This window comes from Gadus chalcogrammus, chromosome 13 (genome assembly GCF_026213295.1).
Source record: "Gadus chalcogrammus isolate NIFS_2021 chromosome 13, NIFS_Gcha_1.0, whole genome shotgun sequence".
NCBI lineage: Eukaryota > Metazoa > Chordata > Actinopteri > Gadiformes > Gadidae > Gadus > Gadus chalcogrammus.
The window spans coordinates 12,108,902-12,128,991 of NC_079424.1; the positions used below are offsets into that span (position 1 = coordinate 12,108,902).

General features: G+C 42.7%; 1 protein-coding gene across 3 annotated transcripts; it reads left to right on the forward strand.

Moving 5' to 3' along the window:
- Positions 1-148: 148 nt before the first annotated feature.
- LOC130401691 (monocarboxylate transporter 2-like) lies at positions 149-9,951 on the forward strand. 3 transcript variants are annotated; one of them, XM_056605611.1, is made up of 5 exons: positions 149-528; positions 1,215-1,435; positions 2,703-2,846; positions 4,741-5,550; positions 8,332-9,951. In XM_056605611.1, exons 2-5 carry the CDS (start codon positions 1,219-1,221, stop codon positions 8,691-8,693), a joined length of 1,533 nt encoding a protein of 510 aa, XP_056461586.1. In that variant the 5' UTR covers positions 149-528; positions 1,215-1,218; the 3' UTR covers positions 8,694-9,951. The 3 variants fall into 3 exon arrangements, with proteins under 3 accessions (XP_056461586.1, XP_056461587.1, XP_056461588.1); XM_056605612.1 differs by lacking the exon at positions 149-528 and adding an exon at positions 529-726; XM_056605613.1 differs by lacking the exon at positions 149-528 and adding an exon at positions 759-1,107.
- Positions 9,952-20,090: the final 10,139 nt, after the last annotated feature.

A 20,090-nucleotide genomic window follows, 5' to 3' on the forward strand; every position in this document is an offset into this window, starting at 1 on the left:
TATAAGAAATATTATTTGAAACCAATGTTGCCTACAAGGAGGAACTGAATGACCAAATAAATTCATAGTTACTATTAAATTATGAAATACAAAACGGAACAGCAATGTAATGTAAAAACGGTGCGTCAGTAACTTTGAATCTCCATAACCTTCTAAAAAGCACCATTTGAGAAAAAGCTTGGCGCACACCAGCCACACCAGATGTTCACCCCAAAGCAGAACTCATGGGAGATGTCTAGGCCATTATTCTCATACCTCGTTTAGGAAGAATATAAGTCGACCCTTTAACATGTCGTCAGCCTCACTCTTCAATATCATCAACCTTTTTCCAACATTCTAACCCCGAAAATCATAGACGAGCGATCCGTGCTCAAGCATTTGTTCAACAGACATGAACCTAAGGACTCTCGGACCCGGCCGCACGCTACAATTTACATCGTAAATGCAACACGTGACCAGATTCCAGCTTGAGCGGCGGATTACTTTCGTGCACAACAAAACAACGAGGTTTTTTTTCTAACCCGAAAGGTAGGATGCTTTTTCTGAAACATTATGTGTATTCTTGTCTAATGCATACGTGATATGTTCCGGACAATACGTTTAACTTTGAACAGCCTGCATCAGATTGGCCACGTGTAGAGAATAACTTTGTCTTGGGGAAGTGACCCGCTTTACCACACTTCCCCAAAACACGCTGCCTCGTGACTCAACCCTGGGGTTTTGCGGGTATCCACTACTTGTATTGTTTCGGGGGTCGCGGAAGGAAGGGGTTGAGTTGTTGTCTGATGGCTTTATGTTAAAGAGATAGTTAGAATTGAGGAATTACCAGTGAACGTTTGCGGTAGCATACACAGCTGTTCCATCCGTTTTTAGCAAGAAGTCAATGGTTTTATTTACTTTCGATTAGTAGTACTAACAGACGACAGTGATACAATCACCATTTCGTTGAACATGTTATACCTCATATGCTTTTAATGTTAAACGTTATACGTAATAAGTTCCACGTAACACAAATATCCGGTAATTTCATGAACAATTTGATAAGATGTTATCGTAGTATACTACCCGAGACTTGGGCCAGGAAGGGCATAATGGGCTATTTTTTTGGTATTACAAGACAAAGCGAACATCGCACACATCCATTCTCATTCGTTTTGTCATTCAATGTGAAATGCATATCTGTAATTATCTCTGGTTTCTTTGACCCATTACAGGAACATGCCCCAATCACCAACTAGTAAATTGGCCCACACCCCTCCGGATGGGGGCTGGGGGTGGATGGTGGTTTCCGGGTCCTTTATTTCAATTGGCTTCTCCTACTCGTTCTCCAAAGCCCTCACTGTATTCTTCAAAGACATCCAACGAGATTTTGACGTCAGCTACAGCGAAATTGCATGGGTCGCCTCCATCATGCTTGCTACCATGTACGCTGGCGGTAAGTTCTAAAAAAAAAAAAAAAAAAGGGACACTCTTAATCAATTATTTGTTTGTTAGAGTAAGTTAACGAGGGGTTAAATGGAAGGAAGATGTGGCTTGCATGTGATTCTCACATGTCTTTAGTTAAGTTAAATTACGTTATTTTCTTCTTTGCACTGCTTTGTTATTTGTAGTTCTTTCTGCCCTTCAGTCTTGTGTTTTATGTTAGCCTATATTTTATGTTAAGTGTCATGAAACATTTATGCCAACATTTGCATAGTTTACTGGTGGTTGTTTATAAAGTAGTAAACATGCATGGCTTCATGATTTATATTTTCTATAAAAAACGTTGCATGTCATGTTGATTGAGACCATGTGAGCAATTGTCAGAAGCATTCTGTTACAGCAAAACAAAACATAAAATACCCACTTAAAATCAAGGCTGCCTCTCTCACTGGGTGCTCACACTTCCTTTCAAAAGTGTTTTTCATGGACCTTGAAGGAATTCATTAGATGATACAAATTAACTACCAAGCCAAGATCTTGCGGAGGCTCTGAGGGTGAACTCATCTGTGACCGCCTGCAAGGGGTAGAGGACAACACGGGGTGCCTGACTCACCCATGGTGAACCGCAGAGAAAGACCCAGCTAGTGAAATATCCCCCTTCCGTAGTGTCTGAGACACATGGCTTCATCATATTGTCCTTGGGAGAGCTTCAGCAATGTCACCCAGAGGAGGAGACAGGGGGAATACATCAGTGGGAAGGTTCAGCACATTGGGGTCTGCCGCCATGGTCCCAATGGGAGGGACATGACAGCCATTCCAAAGAACCTCTGACTCAAGGCACCAGAGTGATAAAGTTATAATAGAAGTGGAAGGGGTGGGGCGTTTGTGGGATGCTTGCCTATTGTGCTACAGTCACAGTTTGATCTATGAGGCAGTGTGAGGTCAATGCCTCTGTTTAAATGTATGACCACATGCATTTACACTTATTAATTTTGAGCAGACAAGCCTTACAGTGGTCTTGGTTGCCTGCAAGTTAATGATGTACAAATATGCCTTATTACATTAGGTCCTACAAATGAGTAAGGCATTAAACATGGAGTTTGTTTAACTGTGGCTGAGGCTGCTCTTGAACATGGAAATAAGCATTTTTGCCTTGTGTCAACTGATTAGATTGGTGCTTTAGTTGGAAATATGTGCTTGAGAGCTGGTTTCTCCCCTCTGCTCGTATAAATGCTTTATACATGTGTGCATATATTTTCTGTTTCCTGTCCTGTTGGCAGGACCCTTGAGCGGTATGCTGGTGAACCGTTTCGGGAGTCGCCCAGTAACCATAGCGGGTGGATTAATGTGTGGGCTGTCGATGGTTGCTGCCTCTTTTGGAAATTCCATCATCAGCCTCTACATTTGCATTGGTCTAATTGGAGGTATGTTCTCAATTAATGTATGTTTGTATGTAAATAATTGGCACATTGGTTGTTAAAGAGATTCCATCTGTGTGCAACAGAGTCTGCATTCATAGCCGACTAGAATGAATGGATTTAGTAGCTGTAGATGCTCTAACTTGGGAAGCTTTGAATGTGAATTTTTTTCTCACAAGTCTCCCCCAAGCATAGCAGTGAGTGACCATGTAAAATAGGACTCTGTGCACTGTTAAACAAAAGAAGAAAAAATGAATATCCTTTACTTTATGAATGCTGCAATTTTCTTGTTTCACATCCAAGTACCATATGCAATAAATACTGTATTAAGTAACCTGGTAAGGAATATTTACTATGCACTAGTTACTACTAATGGTAAATCATTCATTCATACACACTACGAGACGCAAAAGCACAATGTGTGCAGATTGGTGAAAATACATATCTCCAGCCCTAACATTTACAACGATAACTAATGATCCTGTATAGTACCAACTGCTACCACATGTATTTAAAAAGCAAGAACTAAACCAATGTTTTTCAATGAAACTAAGAATGAAGCAGTCTCACCAAAGTCCCTAGTTTAGTGCAGCCCCCTGTCCCCCCTCATGTGGCTTGTCATCCTTCCCACGGGTTGGACTTGGCCCTCCTGGGGGATGAAGATCCCATGTCCTCGGAGGCGCTGTGGGGAGGCCAAGTTTGGGTTTTCTCCCCCGACTGTGCTGCCATGCTGTCAGTCCCGGCCCAGGGCATCTGTCCTGGTTCACGGGCCGCGGCCAGAGCACCAAGGGGACTAGCGTTTAGAACCGCTAATTAAGAGTGAACTGTCCCTTATCCCCCCATAGAGCATGGCCCTCTGTACTTTTACCTCTGAGCTCCCATCATGCCCTTAACCTGGGGGAATGGGGGGAGGGGGGTCCCTGTCACACTGTGAGGCTCATTACCCTTCCAAGGCCATGTTGTAGGGGTTCAGTAGGACAACTGGCACTCAAATAGGCCTGAGCAACCGCCCTAGTGCAGACCTGAGCAACGGCTTTTTGTTCATCTCTTGAAGATGCATCAAATTACTTTCTTCATTTGATTGAGCTTTTTGTGCCTTGTGGACAAGTCAGTGAAAAGAGAGCTGAAAGTGGGTTGAAGAATAGAGGGAAAGGCAGGTTCGATCCCATACATGAGGTTGAACCTGCAGGGTTAGCGCACTCGCGGGTTAAACCACAGAGCAGCAACAGCATTTGCCTAAAAATCATTATTTTGTTGAGGAAGTTTGGTTTCTTTTATTTTTATGTAAATTAAACATTATGCCGTGAATTTATTTAAGACTAACATTGTCGAATGTGATTGAAAATTTGCTTCTAATTTTAAAAGTGTTACCTTCTCCTTTCATGGTGATTTTCTTTTAGGTATTACTTTTAATGTAGCTCCCTCAAAATATTAATTCGATCAATAAGTTCACTTCCTCTACCATTTCAATTATTTGAATATTTTCCCAGAAAATGACAAGCACATACTTTTCATCAATTTAATTGTATGCAGTAGAGCTCAAACAAATGACCTGTTTTTATCCTAGCAAAATATAATTTTAATGTCTCACAAAGATGATCCTTAACATCCAAATAGCTGTCTAAAAGTCTGCTCTGCTCATAGATTTAAGAACGGAAAGTTTACGATATTTCCGAATCATGCTAGTTCTATCTTGTATTGATATATTTCAGTGGAAATTGTGTGTACTTATTTTACGATTGAGATATCCACTTTCTGGGATGGGAGACATGTGTTGAGTAAAGAAACAGAGTTATCAAAAATGTAGTGGATAACTGCTTTACAATTCTCAAGTCAATGAAAGTTTTAGCGCACAATCACAATCATGACTTTTCTCTCTTCTAAAACTGTTTTCATACAGGTCTCGGACTCTCCCTCAACCTAAACGCTTCTCTGACCATCATCAGCAAGTACTTCCTGGTGAGACGGCCTTTAGCCAACGGTCTGGCCATGACGGGGAGTCCTGTGTTCCTGTGTTTCCTAGCCCCTCTTAACCAGTACTTCCTTTCCAACTTTGGTTGGAGGGGCAGCTTCCTCATCCTGGGCGCTCTGATGCTCCACTGCTGCGTGGCCGGGGCCCTGATGAGGCCCCTCCCCTCGGCCCCCGTCCCACCCGTGGAGAACGGCTCTCCGGAAGGCCGAGATGCAGGGACCCAAGGAACCAATCTGCAATCAAACTGTTGGAGCCGTGTTAAGATCGTGGACTTGTCCCTCTTCAGAGACCCAGGCTTCGTCATCTACCTCATCGGGAACTCCATGTTCTTCTTCGGGGCGTACGCGCCCATTGTCTTCCTGTCCTCCTACGCCGTCAGCCAGGGCGTGGACGAGTTCTCGGCCGCCACGCTGCTCTCCATCATGGGCTTCGTGGACATGTTCACCCGGCCCGGCACGGGGCTGTTGGCCAACACCAAGTGGATCAGGCCCCGCATCCAGTACTTCCTGAGCTTCGCCATGGTCTTCAACGGGACGTGCCATCTCCTGTGCCCTCTGGCCACTAGTTACCCCAGCCTGGTGGTCTACGCGGCCTTCTTCGGCATCGGCTTCGGCATGGTGTTTGCTCTGATATTCGAGTGCTTGATGGATATCATGGGTCCCCTGCGCTTCCCCAAGGCGATTGGGCTGGTCACCATCATAGAATGCTGTCCCATGCTTCTCGGACCGCCGACCGCAGGTGAGACATGCAGTGAACACTACACTACACCACAAGTCAAGAGGCAGGCATTCCTTGCTATCTAGATTTGACACATTTCAAATAATATGTTTACAACAGCGGGAGGTTCAGTTCTATCATTAGTGTGAAAAATGTGTAATAAAATTCAGAAACAAGCATACAATCACTGATAAATGTAGAAAGACACCGGGGTGGATCGGGCTGTGGTGTATGATCGGATTGTCATTCTTTCATTCTCTGTCTGCTTGGCTGTCTGTCACAACGTGCTCGCAGCCCTAGTAGGGACTCGGGAGCTCGACTGCTGTCGATCCAGGGTGTCATTACAGCGAGATATTCCCTGTAGACTTGTATTATCATCTGCGAGCAACCTGGGCTGCAGAAAAAGTAGTAATTGGGCATGGCTTTTTACCACAAATTTTTCATAAACATGGCTTGGGCTATCAGTGTGTGCACACATGACCATTAGATCGACACAAAAATGATGGAAGATAACCTTTAACATAATTTAGAATGACAATAAACTATTAACAACTGAAGGCATGGAAACACATATTTTTTACTTGTTCTGTGTAATGAGCAGTTGCTATACTCTGTTGGGAAAAGTCCCAACATCTTGACTACCATGTGATAACATTGCTCTTGAGTAAGGGCGGACTTCACTCTGAAAACAAAAACAATACACCTGTTGACATCGTATCAGCTAACACAAATGTCAACTCTAAAGTTCACTTGGTAGGACTCATTTCACTGTGTTCCTGACAAATGGACTGAGGAAGTTGGTGTATGAAACACATTCCACCGTATGCACGCACGTCTTGGCAGATTTATCCATGTCCTCTACTTCAGCCTTTCTCCATGTGATTTAATGAGGTGAAAACTTATACGGCCTAAAGCTCTGTCTGCTGCTCATTTAATGGGGTAAATAAAAGGCCAACCGAGATTCGCCTCCAGAGGGCACAATCTTCACGTCTGTCCCTCACCAGACTGCCATCCCTGTCTCTTCACGTCTTTCCCTCCCGCCCCGCCCCCCCCACCCCCTACTCCTCTCTCCCACTGCAAATGCAAGGGTCACCCCAATTAGTGGAAAGCAAGTTAATTGTTTGTAATTAGCCTTTTGCTTTGGGTGTTTAATGATGTTCTCAGTTGTGACTCCAGCTATTGAATTCCTTTTACCTGGACCGTAATTAGGCTGCAATTTTTTTTACGATATACAGTATACATAAAAATAATGAGTTGACTCGTGCCAGATGGATTTAATTACCGTTTGGCCAATCAAGGGTGGTCTTAATGAGGGTGATGGTCATCAGCGTGCTCACTAGATGAACGCCATCAATCAGGTAACAGCAGCCTGTTTTGAGGAGACTGATCCATGGGCAAACTGACTGTGTCACACACCACACAGCTCACACACATCAAAACAAGGTCCAGTATGTGAAGAATTAAGCTTTGAAAAACTAGATTACGGAGATTAATTCAAACTTCCAGGCAGCATCTGTTCTGGACATGTTAACACGCATAGAAATATAATTGATTGTGCGACGTTCCTTCACACCGTTACATACATGTTTCAGGACTGTAGCCAAAGTCAAAGACAAATGGAGAACCGATATGACACAATTATTACAACATTATATCTCAATCTCTTGAACTGAACTTCCCATTTGGCACCGAATACAATTCAAAATATCAATCGTATTTTTAAGTACTGAATATTTTGGACCCAAACACATCTCTGATCTGCCTGCGTGTCATGAGCCCACTAGCTCTCGGGTCATCAGGGACCCATCTGCTCACTGATGACTGGGTTTGAACCAAGCACGGGGGATAAGCTTTTAGTTTTGATCACAGATCTGGAACAAACTTCCAGAACATTCTCATCCCCCAGAACATGCCTTTACACTTTACTTTAAATCAGAAAATCTCTGTTTGCAGCAGGTTTTAATTACAAATGTATGTCTGCACTACATTTATCCTCTTGCTATTTTATTATTGTTATGTTCTTTTATGAATGTCCTTTTAAGGTTTTTCCATGTCATTTCTTCTTTTGTAAAGAGCTATGAATGGCCTTGTGTTTGAATGGTGCTATAGAAATTTAGGGTGGGGTTGCAAGCAACAAAAAGGCGCAGAGACAAATTACGAAATTACTTGCCTGTCTGGGAGCAAGCAGGTTCCCTTTTGCTATTTTTATTAAGGACTGGAGACTTAAATCTGATCTTAACCACATTTGTCACCTCTCTGCCGACTTAGGCTAGAAATGTAGTGTTATTAGAATTGGCCCCTCTCCTGATTCGTTCTAGTCTCAGCCGGCCAAATTGCCTTCCCAGAGATGCCGGTTCACTGATGGTCGTGGAGGTGGGGTGGGGAGCGGGTGTAGTAATGGCTATCATTTTCACTGAGGCTCTTTCTGAAAGCCGAGGTTTGAAAAGCATGTTGAAAGCTTTTGTTCTTATCCACACATTACGGCACAGAACCTATGTTCTGTGCAAGGGAATGTCTCCTTAGCAGTTAGCACCCTACCTTTCATAGGGAGGTTATGACTTATACTATTTCCATCATTCTTGTTGCATACACCTGCAAACATCTTCATGACAAACTCCCTGCATGGTATCAGCTTGGATGTATGTAATCCAGTGTAATAGGGACCTCGTCATACCTAGTTAGCTCTGTGTTGCCCAGCTCCTGCTGTCCCCAGCTGGACTATATACTATTGTTTGGTTACACCTTGAAGCTAGTGGAAGGGGTTACTAGCTAGCTAACAATCAAAATGTTTTCTGTCCTCAGGGGCTCTGGTAGACCACTATGGTGACCACAGGTATCTCTTCATCATGTGCGGAGCGGTGATTTTGACCGGCGGGCTCTTCCTCTTCGTCATGAACGTGTACAACTACCACCGGATAGACAAGAAGGGGAAGGCCAAGGACCAGGAGCTGCAAGGGGACGACGTCCCGCAGCAGGAACGGGCCTTGGAGCACATGCCCGAGGAGGGTCCCCAGGCCCCTGGGCCAGGGGGGGATGAGACGGGGCCTGGGGCCACGGAGGAAGATGGAGCCATGGGGGAAGATGGAGCCATGGGGGATCATGTCAGGAGAAGTGCTGATGACTCGAGGAAGAGGAGCCAAGAGTTTCATGATATTACTATTTAGTTACATGAGGTCTCTTTTTAGTTAACTTCTACATGAGTTTCTTTATTTTTTGCTCTATTTTTATTTTACTTTTTATAAGTAAGAACGATGCATTGTTGTGTTTTGGTGTACTTTACTTACATTCTGTTTTGCAATGATTTTTTAATAGTTTATTTTTTTTGATGGATTGCTGCACAATTTGCGCAATTTACAAGTAATGTGTGAATGAATGTTGCATTTAAATTGTTCTTTAGACTTCAATGAATATTTACAGCAGTGGTTCAGGTCTAAATGACATAAGGTGAATGGATGATAAGTTGCTTCATCTGAGCAAAAGGGTCTAGGACGGATAGAACTACTGCATTGTTCCACTATTAATATTTTTTTAATTAAAACAAGCATTCACCAATGAAGTGGAGACCTGTAAACCATGCTCCCGTTTCTAAAATGTTTTCCGAAGTGTATTTAAATATCAATGGAGTATGTACTCTTGTTAAAGTAAAAATGTTTCAGTACCAAATTTAATTAACGGATACTTTTAATGTAAAAGCATTTCATGTTGAATGTATGACCTTCTGAATGATTGATTTAATTTATTTTAATGAAGTTTGAAAGCATTTTATTTGCCAGGGTTCTATTTATAATAGTGAAATTCCCTTAAAATGTATTTTGACCAAAAACACAAGGTTTAATCCATTTCCCTACTCTTGAATGAGAAGGTCTTGCATGTCGAGTTTTAAATGTGTTATTGTTTACAATTGTTTACATTGATCTAACTTGACTTTGTTACAGAGCGTTTACTTACTTTACATTCCTTACTTAATGTTCCGCCCATACAGTATGCCCCAATGTGTTCGTTTATAGGATGCAAGGTGCTTCTGATCTGAACTCTGGTGGCAGAGCTAGTGCTGGAGTCGGGGTATACGACACACCATCATTGAGCCAATCATACAAGACTGTAATATCTCATATGTACCAACTATGCTGGTTTCCCCCCTCATGCTTCCCCTTTGACATTACCTTTCCACACACGGTCACTTTTTTTTTTTTTTTTTTACAGATATGGTTCTTGCTGATTTTAGGAGAGTTGGAGAGTTTATCTGGGTTATGCACTCACATTTGAATTGATGCCAGCATATGCTACTGAAGATTTCTCACAAGATAAATATTCATCTGTTTTTTCTTTCTTTCATGTGACATTTTGTGATTTACAAATTCCTAATTTATGATAAATAATAAAGGATGAACCACAAACACCGATGACTGTCAACGTCTTCCATATTGCTGTTTTTCCCGCTGTAGGCCTACAGCTTTATTGGTGTAAAGAGCGCGACTCATTAACGGGGTCTAATTAGTTCATTACGCACAAGAGCTCTGTGTCTTGCATGCTCATGCATACTGCGAGGCGCGCCATGCATAACAATGCGTACACAGAGACCATCCTGATTGGTTGGTCCACGGCCGACAACCTGGGCTTGTGGTCTTTCCCGTCGACGTTGCAGATTCTACCATTATGACATTCAAGAGTAAAAACAAAGTCAAGATTCGTCCAAAAGCCCTTTGCTTCGTGGTGGTGACGGCGGTATCCGTTGGCCGTGTCCAATATTTCACGTCAATTAAAAGACTTTGGGACAAACTTGAAAATGTCAGCAGCCTAAGGACGCGTAGGCCTACACCTAATGAAGCGGGACCCCCGGTGTTCCGGGCCAGCGCCCCGAACCGCGTGCGGTCTCACACGTGCACTCAGCAAATCGGTGGGCCAATAAAAATGTGTTTGTGTGTGCGCACACACACATGGCCACACGGTCCAGCACAACCTTGGCCCAGTGTGAACACACGTCCTGCGGACCAGGCAAGGTAGCGGTGTTCCCCCAGAGACGTGCCGATGGCCGCTGTGTCCAGGAATCTGTGGATGATTGTAATATGTTTTCCCCCCGTCCTGGTCTCCGGTTCACTTCAGTCCTCTGACCCCCTCCGGGGACACCATGAGGTGTATGGGGTGGCATTTGTAAATGTTTCTCAAAACTGTGCTCTACTTTTTATTAGATTTAGCCCAATTTCTGGTCTCGTCTTTTTAGTTTAGTAATAACACCCCCTACAAATGGACACTTTCACATCGGTACAATGCAACCCCCAAAAAATATGTAGGCCTACATCATATTTTTACCTAAATCATGGGGAAATGGCTATAGTTAAAGTGAGGCACGTTTCAAAGGGCCCCCATGGAACTGTTTTCTTTGTGTGCTGTTGCTGTGTGCCCTTGCTTATAGAGTGCGTTCACCTGCTCTTGAAACACTTGCAGAACTCAACTCCATTCCACTTTTAAAATGTTCGTACTAGCTTGGAATCGCGCGCTACTATTAATCATTGGAAAAAAAATTGAACTTTAAAAATAATGTAAACTTAAAAAAAAAAAGATTGAAAAGAGTGCTATCCACTGCATTTTTGGGTTAGTTTAGTTAGGGCAGAAGAGTGTGTAACAGCTGTTAAGTCCCAAGGCCCGGTTGCATCACATGTACACACGCATTATTTTTTTGTTAGACATTAGATTGCTCTAAAAAACTATTTTAAGCCAATCAGATCGCGCTGAAAAATATATCCTTTAAGCCAATCAGATCGCTCCAAAAAAAAGGTGAATCTGGCCATCGATGAGCCCACCATGGCGTGGTACACACACTCACACTCTCACTGTCGTTTTTTATTGGTCGTCATGAAAAAAAACACAAGGGGTAACACTGTCGTTTTTTATTGGTCGTCATGAAAAAAAACATAAGGGGTAACACTGTCGTTTTTTATCGGCCGTCATGAAAAAAACATAAGGGGTAACACTGTCGATATTTATTAATTAAAACATAGGGGGTAACACTGTCGTTTTTATCAAATGAAACATGAGGGGTGACACTGTCGTTTTTCTTTGGTCGTCATGAAAAAAAACATAAGGGGTAACACTGTTGTTTTTTATTGGTCGTCATGAAAAAAAACATAAGGGGTAACACTGTTGTTTTTATGCGAATTATAAAGTCAAGAATAACCATTGTGATGACATTATTCGGTGTCTTGATGGTGCATTGATAAGTTCGGCTGTTAACACTATAAACAGCCCAGGTTCGAATCCCAGCAAAAACGTTGACAGGGGTACTACTTTCATTTTGTATTGGTCAACATGGAAAAAACATAAGGGGTAACACTGTCGATATTTATCAAATAAACCATAGGGGGTAACACTGTTGTTTTTCTTTGATCGTCATGAAGAAAAACACAAGGGGTAACACTGTTGTTTTTTATTGGTCGTCATGAAAAAAACCATGAGGGGTGACACTGTCGTTTTTTATCGGTCGTCATGAAAAAAACATAAGGTGTAACACTGTTGTTTTTTATTGGTCGTCATGAAAAAAACATAAGGGGTAACACTGCTGTTTTTCTTTGATCGTCATGAAAAAAAACCACGTAACATTGTTGTTTTTTATTGGTCGTCATGAAAAAAAACATAAGGGGTAACACTGTTGTTTTTATCAAATGAAAGATGAGGGGTAACACTGTCGTTTTGATCAAATGAAACATAAGGGGTAACACTGTCGTTTTTTATCGGTCGTCATGAAAAAAACATAAGGGTTAACACTGTCGATATTTATCAATTAAAATATAGGGCGTAATACTGTCGTTTTTATCAAATGAAACATGAGGGGTGACACTGTCGTTTTTCTTTGGTCGTCATGAAGAAAACCATAAGGGGTAACACTGTTTTTTTTTTATTGGTCGTCATGAAAAAAAACACAAGGGGTAACACTGTCGTTTTTATCAAATGAAACATGAGGGGTAACACTGTCGTTTTTATCAAATGAAACATAAGGGGTAACACTGTTGTTGTTTTTTCAGTCGTCATGAAAAAAACATAAGGGGTAACACTGTCGATATTTATCCATTTAAAACATAGGGGGTAACACTGTCGTTTTTATCAAATGAAACATGAGGGGTGACACTGTCGTTTTTATCAAATGAAACATAAGGGGTAACACTGTTGTTTTTTATTGGTTGTCATGAAAAAAAACATAAGGGGTAACGCTGATGTCTTTTTATTGGTCGTCATGAAAAAAAACATAAGGGGTAACACTGTCGTTTTTTGTCGGTCGTCATGAAAAAACCATAAGGGGTAACACTGTTCTTTTCTATTGGTCATCATGAAAAAAACCATAAGGGGTAACATTGTTGTCTTTTATTGGTCGTCATGAAAAAAAACATAAGGGGTAACACTGTCGTTTTTTATTGGTCGTCATGAAAAAAAACATAAGGGGTAACACTGTTGTCTTTGTCAAGTAAAATATAAGGGGTAACACTGTTATTGGTCGTCATGAAAAAAAACATAAGGGGTAACACTCATGTCGTTTTATTGGTCGTCATGAAAAAAAACATAAGTGGTAACACTGTCGTTTTTTATTTGTCGTCATGAAAAAAAACATAAGGGGTAACACTGTCGTTTCTTATTGGTCGTCATGAAAAAAAACATAAGGGGTAACACTGTTGTCTATGTCAGGTAAAATATAAGGGGTAACACTGTCGTATTTTTGGTCGTCATGAAAAAAAACATATTTGAAAAAAAATAAAAATCTGTCCTTGTCAAATAAAATATAAGGGGTAACACTGTTGTTTTTCATCAGTCATCATGGGAAAAAAACATAAGGGGTAACACTGTCGTTTTTATCAAATGAAACGTAAAGGGTAACACTGTCGTTTTTATCAAATGAAACATGAGGGGTAACACTGTCGTTTTTATCAAATGAAACATAAGGGGTAACACTGTCGTTTTTTGTCGGTCGTCATGAAAAAAAAAAAAGGGGTAACACTGTCGATATTTATCCATTAAAACATAGGGGGTAACACTGTCGTTTTTATCAAATGAAACATGAGGGGTGACACTGTTGTTTTTATCAAATGAAACATAAGGGGTAACACTGTCGTTTTTTGTCGGTCGTCATGAAAAAACCATAAGGGGTAACACTGTTCTTTTCTATTGGTCATCATGAAAAAAACCATAAGGGGTAACACTGATGTTTTTTTATTGGTCGTCATGAAAAAAAACATAAGGGGTAACACTGTCGTTTTTTATTTGTCGTCAAGAAAAAAAACATAAGGGGTAACACTGTCGTTTTTTATTGGTCATCATGAAAAAAAACATAAGGGGTAACACTGTTGTCTTTGTCAAGTAAAATATAAGGGGTAACACTGTCGTATTTTTTGGTCGTCATGAAAGAAAACATATTTGAAAAAAAATAAAAATCTGTCCCTGTCAAATAAAATATAAGGGGTAACACTGTTGTTTTTCATCAGTCATGATGGGAAAAAAACATAAGGGGTAACACTGTCGTTTTTATCAAATGAAACGTAAAGGGTAACACTGTCGTTTTTTATCTGTCGTCATGAAAAACCCATAAGGGGTAACACTGTCGAAATGTATCGAATAAAACATAGGGGGTAAGTGTGACACTGACCTGATACAACCATTTCAAACTTTATCAGCTCAGCTCAGCTACTATATGTGATCTCAAAGGTTTTCAAACTTTCTTACTTAAGCTATTTGTTTAACTCTTCAACTTATTTTTTTGCAACCATTTACATTTTTTTAAATGGTGTGCATGTTTACATTGTTTACTCCATTTAGACTTTTGAACTCTTTGACACTTACTAAAACATATCCAACTTCACTTTGCATTACAGCACTCGCGCATTTTCTGCAGGAAATGCATTTTCTAGTTACCTGTTGATGTTCAAGTGTCAGTTCTCGTTGACAGCGAAAATGTAACGATTGTGTGTGTGTGTGTGTGTGTGTGTGTGTGTTTGTGTGTGACAACTTGCCTCGGAAAAGCCTATGACGTTTTGATTACTTTTGACCTTTGGATCTGAGTGGATGGGAGGGGTGGGCGGCGGTGGGGTCTACCCGCTTTTCCACAGAACGCATGGCAGAGAAGTATGTGGTCTCAGTGGGTTTAGGGAGCCGGCGCATATCAACGGCAAACAAAAAATGGAATGATCTGTTTGAGTGAGACAGATATCCCCGGGCCTGCGTGTAGTGCAAACAGAGGCTGCTGGTGTAATAATGATCCCCTTCGAATGTGTAGGCCTACTGGGGAACAGCGGTTTTACGTGTGGGCCCACGTATGTGCACACATAGGAATACATTTCATATTGAGCGTTGGATTTGAAGGTACTTAGCCCTACAGTAGGCCTATATATCAACTTACTGCTCTCCTATCGACACTCACAGAAGGTTCCTCACAATGTGTGATGGAAACACGTGTTATGTAAACATGTGCGATTGTATTTCTTTACAGCAGAAAAAATGTGCAGCTGATGGGCCCGCTTTACCTGCGTAACACACCATCGTGACTCCATCAATATGTGATGATAACATTCTCTTTATGCCTGCCCTCAAAGTGCTGACCAAAATGTGATCTACAGATTTAGTCATGCAAAGACCCCATGTTCAATAAAGACGTGTAAATACGTCTCTTCCTAGCCCTAGATTGCGTAACTCTTTGTTATTTTAGTAAATCAGCTTGAATTATGTAACTCTGTGTGGACTTATCGGCAGGCTGGATACTCCCTCATGTGATGTGGCAAAAGGCTGGAATCTGACATGCGTTGTGCAATGGCTTGTGGACCTTGCTTCGGGTGGTAAAACAGGAAACCTTTGTACCAAGTATGTTTTTTTTTAGTAGCAAAGCACAGTTTCTCCACTGCCTATATGTTGGAGGTGGTTATTCCATGGTTTATGACAACTCAGCTGCACAGTTACCTCAACCCACCTTCACCAATACACAGAAGATCCTGAGGTCAACACGCTATGTTAGAAACCCCCTACCTCCTCCTGCCGACCTCTTCTAATGCATTATACATCCCCAGGCTAGGGGATGGCACTGTCACTCCTCGCCAGGCGTGTGTGGGTGTGGGTGGCCGGTGTATTGTGTGGGTGCGTATGTTTGTTGGAATGCAGAAATGGAGCCAGAGAGAAAGGGAGACAATGGATGGAAAGAATTCAATGAGAAGAAGCACCACACTGACTCTATGGAGGAATAAAGAAACAAAACAAAGAGTGAAAAGAAAGGAGAAAGAGTGGCACTGTAACAAGGGACTGTAAACAAGGCTTTAACTTCTTTAAGGAAGTAAAGTCACTTCCCTTTTTAATTCATCTTGGTTTTTACTTGTTTTTTTTCAAGCTCAACGAGCGTAGCGTAGATAACTAATAAAAGTAATGTAATGTACATCTATAATTAATATGCTCTCTATGGGCTCTGCGGTCAGGGAGAAGAGGGTGATTTAGTGTGTTTATTGTATGTGTGTGTGTGTGTGTGTGTGTGCGTGTGGCGGGCCATCGCCATGGTAATTCTAGTCATCACTCCAGGTTGAGCCTGGCCGGTAAATGACTGTGGGCCATCGGCGGCTCAGGTGGTCCCACAGGTGTGGGGGGAAAGTGTTGTTCCTTCTTCCTCTCTCCATGTTTGTCTGTTCCTCCCTCCGTGGAAACAACAAGAGACAAAGGGACACGGGGTTGCAGCCCGGCCCCCAGGCCACCGCTCTCCTTCTGTGTCCCTGTTCTCTCTTCCTCTCCCTTCAGTTCCTCCTCCCTCTATACGTCCTTTGACCTCCCTCTCTCCTCTGTTTACGGCAGCGGATTTCAGCACCTCTGCCCCATCTCGGTTCATCTGTCCTAGCTGCCCTCTTTATGTACATTAGTGAACTCCGCCTCTGTCCTCTGTCCTGTGTCCTTCTCTCTCTGTCCTTCTCTATATTAATATAGTGTCTCTCTCTCTCTGTCCCTCTCGCTCTGAATAAGTCCCTCTGTCCTTCTCTATATTAATATAGTGTCTCTCTCTCTCTGTCCCTCTCGCTCTGAATACATCCGTCTGTCCTTCTCTATATTAATATAGTGTCTCTCTCTCGGTCTCTCTCTCTCTCTCTGAATGCACTTGAGGAGTCCCCTCCCTCGTCCTCCATCTTCCAGCCAGAGCGCTTTGCAGAACCACAGTTCAAAACCCGCCTGCCTCCCGGTGCCGGCTGCTTCTGAAACCCTGTGCTGCTTTGAATCTCCACCGTTTGAACAAAGGCACCCCCTGCATCTCTTTCACACACACACACACACGCACACACACGCGCACACGCACACGCACACGCACACGCACACGCACACGCACACACACACACACACACACACACCTAGTCACTGTCATTTGTAAAAACCGAGACAACATCTCTGCTACTTTTCTCTTCCGCTATTTTTTTTCCATTCACTTTTCAACAACCTCTCCCTATCTGTCGATCAACCATTTCAGTTCGCCTGCTCGGATCCTCAAACTCAACATTTGCATTGAAACAAGAGGAAATACAAAACCTTGTGTGTCTCTGTGGTCTTGTTCTCCCTGCCAGGCGGGATGCCTTCTACCACACTAAGTGCTGCATGTGATTAAGGCTTTGTCAACAGATGTGGAGCAGGTTGCTGGGGTGTGTGGACTTTGCCAGCCAGGTGCCCCCATGCCCGGGTTTAATGGGCAGCATATGGAGGCACTGACTGATGGGTGGGACGGAGGTGCTGACTGGTGGTGGAGTGGTCTGAAACCGCACACACACACACACACACACACGCACACGCACACGCACACACACGCACACGCACGCGCACGCACGCACGCACGCACGCACGCACGCACGCACGCACGCACGCACACACACACACACACAGACACACACACTCAACTCAACTCACATGTATGGAATGATAGAAGTGTATGAAGCCAACTCACAAACTTGGTTTGTGGAATAAGCCTGCTAAACATAACAGTAACGTAATTTTCTATATGGCTGCATTAGCAAAGTTAACCCTCTCTGACTCATCAGTTAGGTTAATGGTGACGTTTTGGACCGACGGAGAGGAAGGAAAAGGTTTGGTTAGGTTCTTGCACTCTGCATATACAGTAAATGTCTCTGATGGGTAACTTTGAATAAAACTAAATAAAACCCAAATATCTAAATAGAACATTTACCATTTTGCATTGCAAAGAAATCTCAGATTAGATGACATCTCATGACATGAACAATCGGCAACCTCTTCCATTTGGCAGAGCTTATTGTCAAGAACAGATGTATGCTGCCATGCCTTTGCTTAAGATTGATATACCTTAAATTATATTAGTAAAGGTGGAAATTGAAGGCTATTATAGTAAAATAAACTAGTAATAGGACAACCATCACCTGAAGGGGCTCACAATTAAATTCCCCTGTTTAATTTGACTGAAATCAGGCAAATGGACTATGTCCTTTCTCTGGCTGTGTGTGGTATAGTGGCCAAAATAGTTTGCATCCAAAGTTTTCTTTAACGAGAAGACTATTAGTTCAGCATAGTGGAAATTAAAAACTGAAGCCTCGCAGTCCTGGGGGTCAAATCTGCCCTTCCTCTGAGTGGAAACGGCTTTCTGTGTAATTGGCCAAGCTACCACCCCCCTCTGCTATGAACAAATTGGTGGAAGGAAAGATGGTGTGGTTGATGTGGCGATTCTATTGCAACAGGCATCAGCCATGTTGGACGGGTGGTGTTTAATTATAGGTCGACAGCCACCCCAGACGAAACGCTTTTCTATTACCTCAATATGTCATACAACACCTCGGCCACAACCAAACGCACTCAGGCACCACCGCAAGCATGGCAGCACACATGCTCACACGCATGCTGCACACACACACACACACACACACACACACACACACACACACACACACACACACACACACACACACACACACACACACACACACACACACACACACACACACAAGCACACACACACACACACACACACACACACACACACACACACACACACACACACACACACACACACACACACACACACACACACACACACACACACACACAAACACACTCCACTCAGGCATATAGAGAGAGAGAGAGGCAGTGTTTTTTGCTTTGAACTGAGATGGAAATAGAGTGGGGGTCGGAGCTGAAGGGACACATAGCAGAGCAGGAGAGTGACCAAGATCAGCAGAACAGTAGCAGGGGAAGGCAAGGTGGTCCAGGCTGAAAGAGGACCAATGAGAGTGAAGGGGATACACACCCTTTGGGATGCAGCTCTCTGTGATTTTAGGCAGTGGGTTCATTTATTCAGTTCGTTACTACAGCGTGCATCTCAGATTGGAGGGAGATTTCAGCAGGGCCAAATCAGCGTCTGTTTGATCTTGATTCTGCACTCATGCCGAGCAAATTGTGGCACAGGCTGCTTGGACCATTAAAAACACCCCACAACCCAAACAACTACTGTGTGTGTGTGTGTGTGTGTGTGTGTGTGTGTGTGTGTGTGTGTGTGTGTGTGTGTGTGTGTGTGTGTGTGTGTGTGTGTGTGTGTGTGTGTGTCAATCAAGCCAACCTTCTCAATGTAGAGGAGAGCTCTGTGTATAAGAAGAAGAAAGTAGATTGAATTATTTTGAGGTTCTAATTTTAAAGCAATCTTCTTTGATGTTTTCTTCAAAGTATAAATGGCACAAAGGTCCATTACATGCACAGACACAGATGCCAAGGGTGATTTTGTTAGTGAGTCACACTGTCACATTTATAACAGTTCAGCCTATTCATGCACGAACAAATACTATACTCTGCATTTTTTAGTATTAAATGGACTTTACTTAAAGACCTGCATGCATGGCATTCATAATTCAAAGTCTGTTCATCGCTTTGAATTATGTTCACAAACTAAAATGTTAAATAGAATGAAATGTTATATATGCAGGGACATAGATGATACACGACATAGTGTGAGCCTTGGTTCCTATAAAATGTAGTGGTACTTAGCTGTGTGCTCGGTGTATGTGTGCATGTGCGTTTAGCAGTCCATCTCCAGAGTGGGGGTTTGCGCGGACCCCTGGGGTCTCCATCTAAGGAAGATTGGAGTCTTGTCAGGGGTCCAGGATTGGGGATATGCTAAATCCTGGCTAACATTGAGTGCGTTTGCATATCTCCCTTCTCCCAGTCAGAAAAGTGTGTGGATTGAAGGCAGGTTATTAGCAGGAGTTCACTGCTCATCCTCACCGCTCCTCTGAACCGGTCCTGGTGGTGGTGGTGGACGAGGTGGGGTGTGACTCGTCATGCTTGGTGGGGGAATAATTTCACCGTGTTGCCTCACGTTGGAATAGCCCCAACACATTTGGTGAGGAAGGAAGGGAGTGGATGAAGTGAGAGGCGCATTAAGACATGCGATGTGGTCCATGGGTTGTCGTTTTCTGCCGCTAGAGGTCAGTCTTACTCCATTTATGAAATAAGCAAGATTGATCGTGTTTAACTATTCCTCTCGGAGTCCCTGTCCATCTGTCAATCATTTTCCTGTTGGTTTGAATCCTCCCCCTGCTTGGTCTTCTACA

Excerpts from the sequence above, each read along its gene's own strand:
- LOC130401691 (XM_056605611.1), top strand. The coding sequence starts at position 1,219 with ATGCCCCAATCACCAACTAGTAAATTGGCCCACACCCCTCCGGATGGG. Across the intron at positions 1,436-2,702 it reads TGCTACCATGTACGCTGGCG|GACCCTTGAGCGGTATGCTG; the intron begins GTAAGTTCTAAA and ends TCCTGTTGGCAG. Across the intron at positions 2,847-4,740 it reads TTGCATTGGTCTAATTGGAG|GTCTCGGACTCTCCCTCAAC; the intron begins GTATGTTCTCAA and ends GTTTTCATACAG.